The sequence below is a fragment of the Microtus ochrogaster genome, unplaced genomic scaffold (genome assembly GCF_000317375.1).
Source record: "Microtus ochrogaster isolate Prairie Vole_2 unplaced genomic scaffold, MicOch1.0 UNK3, whole genome shotgun sequence".
Taxonomy (NCBI): domain Eukaryota; kingdom Metazoa; phylum Chordata; class Mammalia; order Rodentia; family Cricetidae; genus Microtus; species Microtus ochrogaster.
The window spans coordinates 4,813,233-4,829,980 of NW_004949101.1; the positions used below are offsets into that span (position 1 = coordinate 4,813,233).

At 45.7% G+C, this 16,748-nt stretch overlaps 1 protein-coding gene across 1 annotated transcript in view; it reads left to right on the forward strand.

The window, feature by feature from the left end:
• The window catches only part of Bfsp1 (beaded filament structural protein 1), a 36,304-nt gene that overhangs the window by 6,198 nt on the left and 13,358 nt on the right, over positions 1 to 16,748 (forward strand). The window contains exons 2-4 of the mRNA XM_005365663.3: positions 4,193 to 4,253; positions 11,668 to 11,763; positions 14,034 to 14,126. Of these exons, the coding sequence (XP_005365720.2) occupies positions 4,193 to 4,253; positions 11,668 to 11,763; positions 14,034 to 14,126 (250 nt within the window). The remainder of the gene's footprint in view (positions 1 to 4,192; positions 4,254 to 11,667; positions 11,764 to 14,033; positions 14,127 to 16,748) is intronic.

The following is a 16,748-nucleotide window of genomic DNA, read 5'->3' on the forward strand; positions in this document are numbered from 1 at the left end:
TCTGTAGATCAGGCTGGTCTCGAACTCACAGAGATCCGCCTGCCTCTGCCTCCCGAGTGCTGGGATTAAAGGCGTGCGCCACCATCGCCCGGCTGTGTTTGCATTCTCAAGGTGAACTGACAGCAGCCAAAGCCAAGTGAGAATCATGCAGGAGGTGGAAAGCAGGAGCCTCGAGGCCCACAGCATGCTAGATGCTCTCCACCTGAAAGATGGATAAGTTCATAGTCATATTTTCAGTGCATCAAAGACTAGAGAAAACAGCAAACAGCAAGAATCATAAAAGCAAGGAAAAGTATCAGACTACAATGATAAATGCCGTCAATTATCCAAATTGCTGAAAACAAAACAACAATTTATATAAACAACTATATAATGAAACACAAAGTATGATTTTACTTTTTTGAGCTTACTGATATGAATTTGGGAATTCGTGTCATTAATTTTGTATAATGAAATCACTTATCTTTAATATATCTAGATGGATCTTTGTAGCATGAGAATTACCCACGAGACTGTGTTGCTGTGCTCATTACCAAACATGCTGTTAAACTGCACAGCCTCTTGAATGTTTCTAGCAAGAAAAAGCCAGGAGAAAATTAGATTTTTGTTAACAATGTTATTCTCAAAGATAATAACCCATTAAAAAAACAAGTTCTGGCTCCATTAAAGTCCCACAAAGGAAAAGGACTATACCTATGGCATCTTGGTATGAAATGTAAAACTAATTCAGAGATGCATAAATAACAGCAAGCTGCTCAGCCCATTTGGAACTGGAATGCAATATTGATTGGGTTTGGTTGTCTTTCTGGCCTTTTTAATTCTGAGAACATAGAGGTTACACATAGCACAGGGTTGTTAGTACCTGACTTTGACTCATGGGCCGAGATGTCCAGGCCATATACAGTTGTGCTTTCTGGGGTGGGGTTAATTAGAAGTGGTTCCTGTGACATTGGCCTACTTCATATCCGTTAGGATGGCTAACAGGGGACAAGTGTTTGCAAGGATGGGCTGCACTGGCCTCACTGAGAGGTAGGTGAAGGGGTGCAGCCACCATAGAGAACTCTCTCCAAAAGCTAGATGCAGTATTACCATGTGATACAGCATTTCTACTTCTCAGAATCCTCCCAAAACACTTAGCCAGGCAGTGGTGGTGCACATCTTTAGTCCCAGCACTCAGGAGGCAGAGGCAGGCAGATCTCTGAGTTCGAGGTCAACCTGGTCTACAGAGTAAGTTCCAGGATAGTCAGGGCTACCAGAGAAACAAAACAAAACAAACAAACAAACAAGCAAAAGAAAAACACAAAACCAAATAAAAACTAAATAAAACAACAAAAAAAACCAACAAAAATGGGAAAAACAAACAAGCAGACTTGAAAACTGGCACTGCCCACCTTACTCATAGCAGCAATTCACAATAGCTAAACTGCATACGCACTGGGGTGCGTCTCAGCAAATGCGGTATATATAGAAAACAGAACAGCATTTGGCCTGAGAAAACCAGGGAGTTCAGGCATATATCGCAACATGAAGAAACCTTGAGGACTCAAGGCAGACACAAGAAGAAAAATACTGATTCTACATGAGGTACTTAGAGTAGGCAGATTCCCAGAGACGGAGTAGAATGTTGGTTTTAAGGACTGGGGTGGGGATGGATGGGCATGAGTTTTAATGGGCAAAGCCTGGGGTGAGGGCAGATAGGGCATTAGTATTTAATGGGCATAGCCTGGGGTGGGGGCGGATGAGGTGTTAGTATTTAATGGGCATAGTGTTGCAAGGTGAAAGAGTTCTGGAGGTAGATGGTGCGGATTGCTGTGCAACACATAGAGAATACATTTAACAGCATTTATGCTTAAAAGTAGCAACGCTTCACTGGGCATGGTGACTCATACCTTTAGGCCCAATATTTGGGACTCAGAAGCAGGCAGATCTCTGAGTTTGAGGCTAGCCTGATAAACACAGAGAGTTCTAGGACAGCTGGGGCTACATAGTGAGACCTTGTCTCAAACAAAATAAACTAACAAACAAACAAAAACAAAACAAAACAAAAACAAAGAAAAAAAGAGAAAAGGTGAAGAGCATTACTGCTCTCGAAGAGGCCGGTATTCAGTTCCTGGCATCCTCTTCAGGAGGCTCTCCACTTCCCTCCAATCACTGCTTCTAACTCCAGCGCCAAAGGATCCAACTCTTCTTGTGACTCCCATGGGCACCTGTGCTCATGTGTCCCTCACATACACATAATTAAAAATAGAGGTAAAATCATTTAAACAAGCGGTAAATCTTAGGCATGTATATTTTACCACTCAAAACATAACACTGGCTTATCCAAGATGGAAATTCTTTTCTCTCTTGGATAAAGTCTGGGCATGCAGTTTAGTGTGCTGCTCTATAGTATTTGAAATTCTGAAGGTTTTGTTTGAACTTCAAGATGGCAGCATCCATGTTTCAAACTGCAGGACACATGAGATGATGCTGACTTACTGTTGCCTACATTACCTGGAAGGGCCCACACAGACCTATGCTTCCATCCTATTGGCTAAGATTCAGCTACAACCACTCCTGGATGAAGGGCTGGGAGGACTGGGAAATATAGCTTCCGTCTAAGCAGCCTGGTACTTGCTGAACATCAAGGGTTGGAACTCCTGGAAGAAGACATGAATGCATATTGGGGGCAGATTGCAGGGAATGAGGGCTGGGGTCCATTGGGAAGAGCCCTTCCCTCTCTGACCATAATAATTTCTGGGATATTTGCCTATCATTTCTTAGAACTTTGGGGAAGAAATGAAGTAGGAGAGAATAGCATATTCCTTGTGGCAGGTAAGCTGTTAACTGTTTTGAGCTGGGACTCCCTGGTTCAGCCAAGGTGGTGTGGTCATCAAACACATCAGAGTCATACTTTGCTCTGAGTCCTACACCCCCTTCTATTAGTTTGGAATACTTTAGAAACCCAATCAATAGCTTATTTGAGAGAAGACCTCAAGGAGTATTGATTGGCCAGGGAGTTAGGAAGGGCGACAAGAGCGGAAGGCAGCCAGTATCAAGTGTGTTGTCAAGTAGGTTAGCACCCCGGGCAGCTACCATGTTCATTAGTTAGGCAAGCTAGCGGATTTCTCTTACTAGTTTATCTGACTAACCCGACCTTTATCAGAGGCTGAGGGCTGCTCCTAGTGGGTGCTGAGTCTTTGGCTCATTCATCCATTTGCTAGGTAGGAGTGGTGCTGTAAGGATAGGGGCATAGTGCTGGCAGCTTCTAGCGAAGCTTCCTCCTCCTCCTTCTCCTTTTATTCATCCTCTTCTTCTAATCCTTCTCTAACCCATGTGTGTGCAGGCTGGGGGGTGGTGGTGGTTTATGTGTAAGCATATGTTTATGTGAGGGTGTGTCTTGTACATGTACTAGAATGCCAGAGGGTGGTATCCAGTGTCCTCCTCTATTACCCTCCCACTTATTCCTTTGAGGCAGGATCTCTCCCTGCATCTGAATCTTGAATTCTTTTCAGCTAGGCTGATAAGCACCAAGCACCAACAATTCTATCTCTGCCTCCTAAAGTGCAGGTTTTCCAGGTGTGTACAAAGCTGTGCCTGGATTGTTATGTGAGTGCTGGGATCAGAACTCTGGTCCTCATGATTGTGCAGTAACTATTTTACTACTGAACCATATCCCTAGCTTGGGGCATGGCTTTCAACTGTGTTCTACATCTTTCCCTGAAAGGTAACAGCAATCACTTCCTTTGGTTATAAGGATAAATGATTAATACAGAAACACTGACAAGTTGCAAGTGTGAATGAGTACATCAGTTTGGGAAATTGGTCATTTGTTATAGACTGAACGGGGCAGCCTTCCTGTCTCTGTTTGGAGGCTGTGCTTGGGTTACAGCTATGCTCAGATATAATTCCCTCACCCTCGGGTGCTGGGTGGGTGGCGGCTGAGGAGCTTTGAGGCTCCAGGGTGGAGGACTTCTGTTTTGCTTATCCTTTTAGGCAATCCACATTTTCTATGTGGTTGAGGGTATGAAAATTATCGGGAAGCAGCAGGCAATGAAATGTGGGATGATCTATTTCTTTAAAATTGAAATTACCTTCTTGAAGAAAAGGACATGGTATTATCTGAGATAGAACTTTACACTGGTAATGCGATCTATAACTGTGAAAGCCTAGAAGCTGTCTAATTCTTCTTGCCTGTGTGTCTGATTTGCAGATACGAAAATGAGCGTGAAAGTCAAGTGGTGCTGAAAGAAATGCTGGACCGGCTTAACAAGGTGAGCGGAATACTGCCTTGTCGTAAGTAGCTTCCTTACAGCATCGGACTAAATGGTTGGAGCAACTGTTTTCCATAACCCCCTTTTCACTATTTTAGGATTTGTCTGTTTCTTGTCATTTCTTCTTTGACTTATTAATTTCTTTTTTTTATTGTGCTATATATTTTTCCTCCACTCCCCAACTTCTTAATTTCAGCTGAATCTTTGTGACTGAACTAATGGACAAATGCACCTTATGATGCATGGTATGTGATCTCATGAGACCACGAAGCTGATGTGTTATGCTAGGTGTTTTAATCTGCTTTCCATTAATGTAACAAAATACTTGAGGATGGGTAATTTGTAAATAAACAAGAGTTTTTAATCTCACAGTTTGGAAGTTGCAAGTACAAACCCATGCACTAGATCCTGGTTCTGGTGAAGGGGCTGATGGCTTGGTTCACTGCGGGTAAAAGGCATCAGTGTTGGAGCATGGGAGGTGAACTTGCATGGCAAGATAGGAATCCATAGTTGGGTAGAGGATGTAAGGCCCTCCCTCCATGCCCCCCTTGAATGTCCTATTACTTCTTAACACCTCTGCACTGGGGACCAAGCTCTTAACACATGGGCCATAGTTCTAGGCTCTCACAATATGCCAGCATTACAATGCTCCCGCTGATACACTGATCACAAACTGCAATGTGTATTGTACAAATCAATACCTCTGTTCTGTGGCTAGTCAATAGTCATGAGGTTGCTGTTCTGAAGCAAAGGACTCAGGGAAGAGAGGAAGAACCCCCTCCCTCTGTTCAAGCATGAGGAATGGGGGAGGGGTGCCAGGGATTCTGGAACATTCTAGCTCTTTCTAGTGGGGATAGTTTCCTTTTTCTTATTGTCAAAAGGGTTGGACAGACACAGACATGGCTAATAGCTACAAGAACCATCTTTTCTGGTCATGCCAGAGCTCACCTGTTGGGGTAGAAAGAGTCCTGGAGATGACTAATTGAAGGGTACTGTTGAGGGCACATGGGCTTCCAGCCCCCAATGCCCCCATGCTTAGAGCCTCATTCTGCTTGCTGATGAGACACCAAACTCGTCTTGTCTGTTTTGTCAACTCGACACAGGTTAGAGTCATCTGGGAAGAGGGAATGTCAGTTGAGAGATTACCTCCCACCAGATTGCCTGTAGGCAAGTCTGTAGGGCATTTTCTTCATTAATGATTGGTGTGAGCCCCCCTGGGCTGGTGGTGGTCCTGGATGGTATAGGAAAGCAGGCTGAGCAAGCCATAAGGAGCAAACCAGTGAGCAGCACTCCTCCATGGTCTTTGTTTCAGTTCTGGCCCCCAAGTTTAGGCTTTGAGTTCTTGCCCTGACTTTTATTCAGTGGGAGATAGATAGATAGATAGATAGATAGATAGATAGATAGATAGATAGATAGATAGATAGAGAGATCAACCAGAGGGCTGTAAGCAGAAATAGATCCTTTCCTTTCCTTTCCAACTTGTTTTTGCTCATGGTGCTACAACAGCAACAGAAAGCCTAATTTAGACAAAGCTCTTCCCCCTGAGCTCTGATTGGCCTTACAATTCTCTCTGTATGACTGGCAGCCACTTCAGACAGTAGGGGTTACTCAGGGTATTTGCCACTTCCTAGTTTTGCCTAACCTCTGTTGTCAAAGTGGCATTAAAATACCAGAACTGAAAATTGGAGGAGCCTAATTTTGTTTTTATTAATATTACCTTCATCTGGTGCCCATTCTTTGTGTGAGCAGCTTATGTGTTGTTCAACAATGACCCTGGGAGAGGGGTGCCATTGATAACTAGTGGGCAGGCCAGCAGTTAGCATTTGGGACTGTCTCAGGCCAAAGAGAGGGCATTTGAACATGCTAGACATAACAAAAAGATGGCGGCAAAGATAGGCTTCAGCAGAGCTCCAAGGACACGGGCTCTAGGTTGATGGTAAAGGGGGTGTGGGGTAGGGGAACGGTGACCAGAGCTGGGAGTTTCTTTCATGAGCACCAGGTGTTCTGTTCACACTTTAACTCATCCCATTTTGGGCTGTGGTATAGTCCAAAGCTGCAGGAGGAGGACCCACTATCTTCTTCACTGGCCAAGGCTTTCAAGGACATAGACACCTAGCACCCTTCACCTCGGTGGCAACTTAGGCTCTCTAGAATTTCCCTCTTAGCCCCACCATAGTGACGTCCTGCTCTTTACCCTTGATGGACATTGACAAAGGCTTTAAAAACTTTTGTCATCTCTCTCTTATTACAAAAGCAATCCCCACTTTCAACAGAAAAAATAAGGCAACAGAGAAAGTGAACACCAAGGAAAAGATGTCCCACTATTTCCCCACTCAGAGAAAACAACTCTAGGACTTTAACGTATATCGTGACTTAGAGGGTGGGCATTTGAACTGTCAGCCCCACAAGATAACAACTCTCATGATATTGCCAAGAGTGTAGGTGAGGGCTAGCGCAGGGAGTTGTCGTGGTCGAGCCCTGGGCCTGGGTAAGAGCCTCCTACCCACAAGTGCGCTACGCTATCCAGAAGAGGAGGGCAGCCTCTTAGTAGAATCATAACACACTGCTGAGTATGGGTGGGACCTGGGGTGAATTACTTATCTTTCTGAGGTTCAACTGCCTTCTCTGTGGGGATAATTATCATTCAGTGGAGTGAGAGAATGTCTCCACGCTCACTGAGCATGAAATGACTTAGCAATATACACGATTCGCCTGTCAAATGGCAGTGCACAGTCTTTGTCTGTGGGAGGGCAGAACATTTGATATGACAGATGCCAGCTTCGCTTGGCTTCGCTTCCCCTCACTGTGAAGCGCATAATCTAATGGAATAGAAGATGCTTTAACTGGTTCATGGAGGAGTAAATTTTTCATAGTTGCTAATTATGTATATTCTTAGATTTCTTTTATTTTGTGTGCATGGGTGTTTTGTTCTCATGTGTGTCTATGTGCGACCTGGTGTTTGCAGAGGTTAGAAGAAGGAGTTGGACCCCCTAGAAGTGGAGTTATCAGTGGTTATGCGTTAGTTGCCTTGTGGGTGCTGAAACTTGAACCCAGGTCCTCTGTAAGAGCAACAAGTGTTCTTAACTGCTAAGCTCTCTCTCCAACCACAGTTAGAAATACTTTTAAAAAATGTTTTATATTTGTGTGTATATGTGTGTGTGTGTGTGTGTGTGTGTGACTGTGTGAGAACATGCTGAGTGTGTGTATGTGCCTTCTTCATAAGTCAGAAGAGGGCATCAGATCCCCCTGGAGATGGAGTTATAGGTGGCTGTGAGCCACCAGACATGGGTGCTGGAAGTGAAGCTGTGTCCTCTGGAAAAGTAGCAGGTGCTCTCAGCTGCTTAGCTATCTATCTCTCCAGCCCCCCGAATCATGAATTTTTATGATTGCCCTTTTATTTATAGCATATTACATAAAAAGTTCATTTTAACATTTCAAATAAACCTAAGGAAAATATGAATTCATCTAAAGAAAACCCAGAGCAAATAGTAATAGTTCTTGGGTTTAGTGAAGTCGTGTGAACACTGGATTAGGAAGGTCCTTGAATCAGTTTGTGGGAGCCCCAGATCAGCCTCTGGTTACTGACGGGGCAGATTTCACTCCTAGAGAGAAATCAGTCCATGGTCTTCTTTCTCCAGTGAAGGAACTCACCCACGAGCTGACGGAGCTCCAGAGCTCCTTCCCACATGCATGGCAGGCATAGATGAAAGTGTTTGCGGTCCTGGATCACTCTCTGTTTCCTAAGGGCAACCAGAGAAGCTGAGTCCCTCAGAAGCCAGACCCAAAGTCAAGTACTGGAGGTTAAAGATGCCTCTAGGTCTAGATAGTGGATCCTTGTCCTGGGTCACTTCACCTGTTACCAGGCTACATAGAAGACTTCCTGTGCTTCGCTGTGGGAACATGACTCACTCATCCCAGAAGCACAAGGTGTGCACACCCCAGGAAATGAACCTTAGTCATCCAAGATCAGCAGTGAGTGGATACGTTTCTTAGTTGATTTCCCCTTAGCACAGAGAGTTTCACAAGTCCCCAGGGTTTCCAGAAGAATCAAGCCTTGATCACAATGGTGACCTATCTGCCTGTCTACCCTTGTGGGCTGTGGACATCATCAGCAGAGAAAGAGGAGGCTGGAAGAGTGGAGTCTCATCCTGATGATGCTCGGAAAAGTGATTCAATTTTTCCTTTACATCTATCTGTCTGTCTGTCTATCTATCTATCTATCTATCTATCTATCTATCTATCTATCTATCTGTCTATCTGTGTGTGTATGTGTGTATGTTGACATGTGCCATTGCATGGAGTCAGAGGACAGCTCGCAGGGGTGGGTTCTCCCCTTCTACCATGTGGTGCATGGGGATTGAACTCATGTCATCAGCCTTGACAGCAGGTATCTTAACCTGCTCAGCCTTCCTGCCAGCCTTGGACCAGCGATTTTGCTAAACAAGTCTGGAGATGTTTGCTTAGTCAAATCAACCTTTGGCTCTTCACATAGTCTCAGAGCCAACTCCAGTAGTGTCACTTGCAGGAAGGAGTCACCCTTGGGTGTGGCCGTGGGAAGACACGGATACAGTCTTTGGCTCTTTGTTCACGTACCTGCCATATAGTCACCCTGCTCATGTAATGAGACTTCCATAACAGAACACTTTTGGTTCTCAACAGTACACATGCCAAAGCAAGCCTCTCTTTGTTACCCCCTTTGAAGGGAAATAAAACCCTCAACAGAATGCCTAAACAGTACGTCCAGAGTTGGTGATATGCTCAGCCTTTTGATGGAGCAAGAACCACAGACGACTTTTAAATACACATTCAAGTCTGTTCAATCTCTATAACTCATGGCCACATATATGTACTTGTTTTGTATTACTGGCTGCCAATAATTCCTGAGTTTGCTTATCAGCTGAGACAGCTCTAAGCCGTGAACTTTAAAGGAAAGAGATTCTCTTTCCTCTCTCTTTAAAATAATTTAGATCGATGTAGCATCTAGGTACATGTGTTTACTTAAAGGCAATGAAAACCTTCAAAGGTTGACCCATGAGCATGTAATTCATGTGCCTCTGAAGTACCCTGTGGGAAAGAGCAGGAGGCTCTGGGGCCCAGGGCAGAAAAGATGGGGACACGAAGCAATCACCTTCAGGGTTACCAGCTTCTACATGACCATGAATTCCTCACTCCAGAGAAGAGGAGAGGAGGGGCTCGGAAGGGAGGCCTTTAGCAGGAGGCTGGAGTGTGGAGAGGCTGGAGAGGAAGGGCACCCAGAGAGCAGAGGGAGAGAGAGGAGAATGAGGCCAAGGAGAGCGGAGTCTCAGCTCTCCCAGAACCTCCTCCGGGCAGATGCAGAGAGCAACTTGCAACATTTTTGCAAAGGTTTTTTGAGATCCAGGGTTGAAGGAAATGTGTTCTTAAATTAAATCCTACTTTGCCAGTGGTGTTAAAGAACTTGGATCTCTGTTCTTTAGCAACCGAGTCTTGATGGAAGCCTAGAATTCCTGTGAAAGAGTTGTCAAGGATGATTGTCAGGGTTCCTTGAACTTCAATTATCTCTCTGGTTCCTTCCTCAAAAAAGGGCTGTAAAGTCTCGGATGCAGCGAGTAGAAAAGTGTTTTCATAGCATATGCAAATCCTGACTTCCATTCCCAGCACAGTGGGGTCGGGGCTGTAAATATCCTGGACCACGTGGCCTTCACTGTGTGCCCCCCGCACCTGGAAGGGGTGTTGGAATCCTCGAGTGCCGCTTGCATTTCTAGCAAGCTCTCAGGTACTGTGATCTGTTTTGTGAGCCATCTACTCTATTTGGAGCTCACACAAAGTCAGGGTGGGGTTGTTTTCTCAAATTAGACAGTTGACACAGGCAGTTGATTCTGAAAGATCTAGATGCTTCTGTTGCTGCGGCATTTGGAAATTCAGCTGACAGCATCTCAGGCATAATGAAAACACAAGCGTCTACACATTTCTGCACTCTGGCACAAATAAAGGAACATGCTTCCGAAACAAATTCTCATCATATCAGCAACTGCACAGTCCCAAAGCGCTCGCTTACCCCTGGGATTTTTGGGGCAGTTTATTACACGATTGTCTTCCAAGCATGACACGTGCTTACAGAGCATCTGATTAACTCCTATTTTAAAGACAAGTATTGCATTTTTATTATCACATAGGTGGCTTTGCAATATTTCTCTGTAGGAGCTAGTGCTGGTCCTGCATGATCCCCAGGGGATGTGGAAGGATGGTAGGTGTCTGGTAGGATAGGCTCTCTGCTTGGCATCCCAGAAAAGCCCATGGCAGGTTCCAGTCTTGTTATTATCTGTAAGTTTCCAGTACCATTGGAGGGACCCACTGATCAGCCTGGTCCAAGTGCTCTTGCAAAGGAAGACTTTAGACTTTGAACTGCCCTTGCCGGACCCCTAAGTTCTGTGGATTTGGTTGAAGTGTCACTAAGGGAATAGAGCTGCTGGACATATGGGCTGTCTATGGCTTTTTATGATCTGCAGGAAGATTATCCTTAGCACCTATAAGGTCCATCTCCATCTCCGTCCCAGGGGGCAAAACCAAATAAGCATCTTTGTTTTGATCTTATACAGTGGCTGGCTTCTGCGATATACTTTTTTTTTTTTCTTAAAGATTTATTTATTATGTATCCAATATTCTGTCTGTGTATATGCCTGCAGGCCAGAAGAGGGCACCATACCTCATTACAGATGGTTGTGAGCCACCATGTGGTTGCTGGGAATTGAACTCAGGACCTTTGGAAGAGCAGGCAATGCTCTTAACCTCTGAGCCATCTCTCCAGCCCCTTCTGCGATATACTTTATGTGAAGGATGGTACCAGTGGCTTTAAGAAATTGTGAGCAGTGCTTTCCAAGGGCTCATCCATCTGTAAGACCTCTCTTAGCAAAAACAAGAAGTATCTCTAGACATTGTCAAATGTCCCCTTTGAGTGCAAAATCACCCCGTAATGAGAACTGTTGCTGTCAACTAGGCCCAGTGACTAGCTTAGTGTTTTGTTTAGAATGCAGCATCTAGGGCTGGCAAGATGGCACAAGGGGGCAAAAGCACTTGCTGTGTGTGACTGATGACCTAAGTGGGACCCCAGGAACCCATGGTGGAAGGAGAGAATCCACTTCCGAAAGTTGTCTTCTGACCACCACAAATGCAAGCTGGTGTACTTGTACACACCTCAAACCTGAACACACACACACACACACACACACACACACACACACACGTACGTAGGGGCCATGATGTGTGTGTGTGTGTGTGTGTGTGTGTGTGTGTGTGTGTGTGTGTGAATATGCAGTATTCTAGACCCACTGAACAAGACTCTGTGTTTTAGTAGGTCCCCATGCAGTCCCTATGTTCGCACGCTGGTTCCCGGTACACCTATAGTGTGACCCTGGTGTGATTCTTTTTGTTGCAGAAAGCTGATGAAGCCTTATTGCGTAACCTGCACCTGCAGCTGGAAGCACAGTTTCTGCAGGCAGACATCAGTGTGGCCAAGGACAGGTACAAAAAGGTAACCAGCACATGTGGGAAGGAAACCCTCTCTTCTAGAAAACCCTGTTTGGGTTTGGTTGGACAGAAGATTGCTAGAGTGAGCGACCTGGGATTACATTCCCCTGAACCAGCACGAGTCAGCCACTGGACAGCACTTACCCAGCCTGGGGTGTAGAGAGTGTGCCGGGGATTGCGACAGCAGGTCTTAGTGTCCTTACTGCACACTGCAATCTACAAAATTATCTAGACAGCTGCATCTCTGCCAAGCAGTCAACTTGAAAGTTTCAACTCAGAAAAATGCAAAAAGGAAGAGTGCTTTTATTTTAAGGTATTGTTTGATAACCCTTAGCTGTGCCTTCGAGGCAGCCAATTGACACCTTTATTTAGGAGTCTTGACACGCTGGAAGATCAAATCCTAGCAGTGGGGAATCTGGAGTGTGCAGTCTGGCCTTACTGGGCTGCTTACTGTGTTTCAGAATGCAAGTGGCATCCGGGTGCCACTGTGTGGGCTAACCGTGGGTGAATAAAAAAGGAATGCCCATGCTCCCTGGACCCTGGTCTCCTTCTGTAACCCGAATCTTAGGTCTGTTGAGCCTTGACTTTCCAGGAGAAACCTGGAGTTAGGAAGGGGTTGGTGAGGCCAGAATTCATAGTTTCCTTCAATTTTTCTTGTTATCCTGAAGAAAAGAGGTAGCAAAACCCAGGAAATGAACCTGCGTAGATTTAGCTACAAGTTGCTATGTCTGTGAGGATCCTTCTCCTAGGGTGAATGGGGAATTTCTTAATTGTCCTTAGGAACCCTACCTGTTCTTACCCTAGGCTGGAATTTCTTGGAGACGCTTTCCTTCTGTGGGGTTAATTTTCTTTTTTTTTTTTTTTGAGTCCTTATTTCACTAATACAGTATCTGCACCTCTTTGCCAAGAACCTTACTGTAGCTGGTGGAAGCTGCTCTGTCTCATAGGAAATACGGGGGGACTTCCATACGCCTGGAGCAGCCACATCCAGTGGCCGATGGGATGTATGATGTAAACTCCCTGGGCTCTTCTTGTCTGGGTAGCAGGACTTGGAAGAGCTCCTCAGCAGCATGAGCTCTGTGCCCATAGGAACACAACAGATGGCACGCCCTGCTCGGCCAGTGTCCTTCCCTGGTCATTTCTCTGTCCTGTTAGCCACATGGCCCTGTTTCATTGCCCAGTTCAGCTCTCCACACCCAGATCCTTCTCTGGAGAGCCACTTGTAGGACCCAGCAAGCCTTGTGTTCACTCTCTCCACCCTACTGCATGTTCTCTGCACCCTGCACTGAAGAACTCTCTCTGGCATCCTTCCAGCTTCTCTCCAGGCCCTTGCCAGCTTCGTCCTCCACATCTTGCAGCTTCCTTGTATTTAGCTTCCTTGTGTCTATCCTGAGAGTAATACCTGGGGGCAGTCCCAAAGCAGCCCAAAGTACCCTGAAGGCATTTAGAACAATAAATAGGGTGGGACTCTCCTGTTCACTATTTGTTGGGCAGCCTAGTTTGAAGGAACTCAGGTCAGCCCCTGTGGGCAGAGCCTGAGATGGTGATGTATGTACCCCAGTTCTGTGAGTGGAGGGCCATGGGGATAGAGTGAGAGAGGGGAACATTGGTCTCACTTGGAGGCCCTAGGTTGGTCTTTTTTACTCATGGGCTAGGGTCCATGCTGTTTTTTGAACAAGTTGACCAGTGGTTGGTCGGGGCTGTTTTCTGTAGAGGGGCTGTGTTATCAGTCATTGCGCATATCTGGGAAAGGTGTATTGGCCGGTACAGGTCACCAGGCCTCCCTGCAGATAATTGGCCCTGTTTCATAAAAGGACTCCCATTCTAGAAGACTTCAAAAGCTTGCCTGAGAACATGCACAGCCAGTAAGCCATTTAGTCTCAGCATGGCTGGCTAAACCTGCCCCTTCAGTGAAACACCGTTCTGTGCTGTCAGAGTCCTTTGCAGCTTCCAGGACTTGTCTGCTCCCCTTTCCTCTCATGCGCTTGCCATCCAGGTCTCTGTGAAGCCAGAGGCAGTGTGGGAAGGTAACCGAAAGGACATGGCAAAATAAGCCAAGCCTCGGTTTACTCTTCTGCCTGGTTGCTCTCCTGGTGATGTGGGATGCCCACTCCACGGTGCCCTCCCTGCAGCACAGCTGACCCGTCCGTCATTCCCAGTGTGCTCACAGCTGTGGGAAGACGCATGGAGGCACTAGTTTCTGGGCTCGCTCAGGACGGGAGGGACGCATCAGGCAGTACCACTTGTAATGAAAGTTCTTTCCCTCCGTGACAGAATCTTCTGGAAATTCAGACCTACATCAGCATCCTGCAGCAGATTGTTCAGGCCACTCCTCAAGTGTGCCCGGCTACTGGTGGGATGAGGGAGGTAAGCATTGGAGCCATGGCTGCAGGAAAAGCAGTCCAGGCCTGGGGGAGGCCATACTCTGAGTCTTGTGGATCCAGTTGTCCTTCTCAGAGGTTCAGGAACAAGCACTGGGTCAGATGGCTAGAACCACAGTAGGTGAACCCCTACCTACTTCTGAGTGATGTTCAGGTTTGAGATTTAGTCTTTTGTTCTTTGTTCTGACCGTAAATGCTGGTAGACTGTAAGGGACATAAGCTATCTATGCCCCTTAACATTGTCTTAGGTATCTTCTCCTAGGAAGTGTGAGCTGTTCTCTCCTACATACTTTAAAAGTGACTGCCAAGATGGTATTCAAAACGGTGTGCCGTATTAGTCTCTTTTCTGTTGCCAACAATACAATAATAGACTGGGGAAGCTAGAAATAAAAGAGGATTGGGGTTTTCGTTTAGTTACAGTGTTTTTGCTGATAGTGTCCAGAGATCGTGTAGAATACAACAAAGCAACGAGTCCTGTGTGTATGTGTGTGTGTGTGTGTGTGTGTGTCCTTTGATTTCTCTCTTCCCATAAAGCTAGCAGGATTCATCGAGGGAACTGGACCCTGATAACCTTATCCAACCCTAATTACTTTCTAATGATCCCTTCATAGTCTTGACTAAGCACCCCCTATTTTTCTTTTGAGCTAGTCTTCCTCTGTAATCCCAGCTGGCCTGGTGCTTGCAATTTTCTTGCTTCGGCCTCCTGAGCACTGGGATTATGGGCATGTGTTCCCATCTTCTCAGTGTTTCACAAAAGGGATTAAAATCCAATATGAATTCTCAGAGGGCAAAGAACATATTTCTGTTGAGTCAGGCCATTTTCATACTCCCTGTAGTTATGAATGAGTTCCTGTTTTGAATTCCTGCCAGTGCTAGCTATCTCAATCATCACTTTGGTTCTTGTTTTATTTCTCTCCTAGGTATGTAGTGAGTCTGGTTGTGGGTTGGCTTTGCACCGGCCCCTCCCATGACTATTGATGTTAAGCATCATTGTATGTGTTAATTTACTATTCATGGATCTTCTTTGTTGAGATATCTGTTCACCTCTTTTGCTCATTCCTAAAGCAGGGAGGTGCAAAAGCCTGTTTGTGCTGCCATAGTACAATGCCACAGACTGAATTAGATATACAGAACAGAAATTAGTTTCTCACAATCTGGAGTTTGGGAATTCTAAGATCAAAGCACCAGCTTCTGGTTAGGGGCTATCTTGGGCTACCTTAGTTAGTGGTAGGTGGAAAGGGGAAGAAGGTGCGAGTTCCTAGTCCTCACTGTCAGAAGAACAGAAGAGGGAGAAGCCACTCCTACAAGCTTGTTGCTAGAGACTCAAGTCCATTCCTGAGGACAGAGAATCTTCAACTAGACTCCCTGCTCTCACCTCTGCTTTGTTGGGGATTCCTTTACAATACAATACAATACTCCTAATACAAACTGTAGTAGGCTGTTTGTTTTCTTATTCTTTTTTAGCAGTTTGGCCATACAATTGGAACTTCAGGATACTTAAGGAATACGTTGGCAAGGGCCAGCTCTGTCCACGATTGTGTGAGCCTATGGCACATGTGAGAGATGTGACATCCTGATCTAGTCCAAAACTCCCATGTCCTTTTGTAGTTAGTTCTCCAGCTGCTTGGCCGGATACTGGGCATTTTTGTACATGTAAGCATAGATAAAGGGATGCAATTAACATTGAAATGTGGGCTGGATGTGCAGCTCATTAGATGAGGGTGTGCTTTAAATGTTCAAGGCCTGGGTTTGGTCCTTGGCATCAAATATAATGAAAGACATAAAATGCCTCCATGTTCTTTCCTCGGTGGTTAGAATAGGCAGGCCAAAGTTTGGTTGGAGTGATGGATCAGATTCTGTCAGGGATTTTTGTTGTTTGTTTTAAGAATGACCTAAGACAGTGACTCTCAGCCCTGGTGCCTATGTGGTTTCCTAGAAGAGTGCTCAAGCCATGCCCCGAATCAGTGACTGGACTCCTCAGAGTGGAGCTGTGCTCGACGGGCATGCAGAGGACAGACAGACTGCAGAACAGAGAGATAGGCTTGCCATATGCTTTAACTTAATTAAAAAACCAAACAAACTGGAAGCCTCAAGGCTGAAAGATCCCCCCATCCCAATGCCTTTGATAACAGCTGTTGCTCTCAGGAACTTACAACTTCCCTGGTTACCTGCATAGGGTTTGCTCAAGAGTGTGCTGGTCAATGTAGGCACGGATGGGGTGGAGCTCCCGAGGTCTAATCTTTCCCTAAGAGCTGTTGACTGTTGATGGCATTGGATGGGGTACTTATTGTCACCAGCATTGTTCACGTATACACGGGAAAGACAGAGAGGCACAGATTCAGAAAGTATTCTGTTCTTTGTGAATCCTGACTTAAGAGTTCTGCACACTGGCTAGTTAGGTAGACACTGGTTAGTTAGGTAGACACTGCCTTCCATACATGGCTTACACTTAGTGTAGACTCGGCTTTGAGTTGATGGGGTTTTGAGGGAGTGTCCTCTGTGTTGGAGGCGGGGTTCCTGGCTTTGAGTTGATGGGTTTTGAGGGAGTGTAGTGTCCTCTGTGCTGAAGGCAGGGTTCCTGGCTTTGAGTTGATGGGTTTTGAGGGAG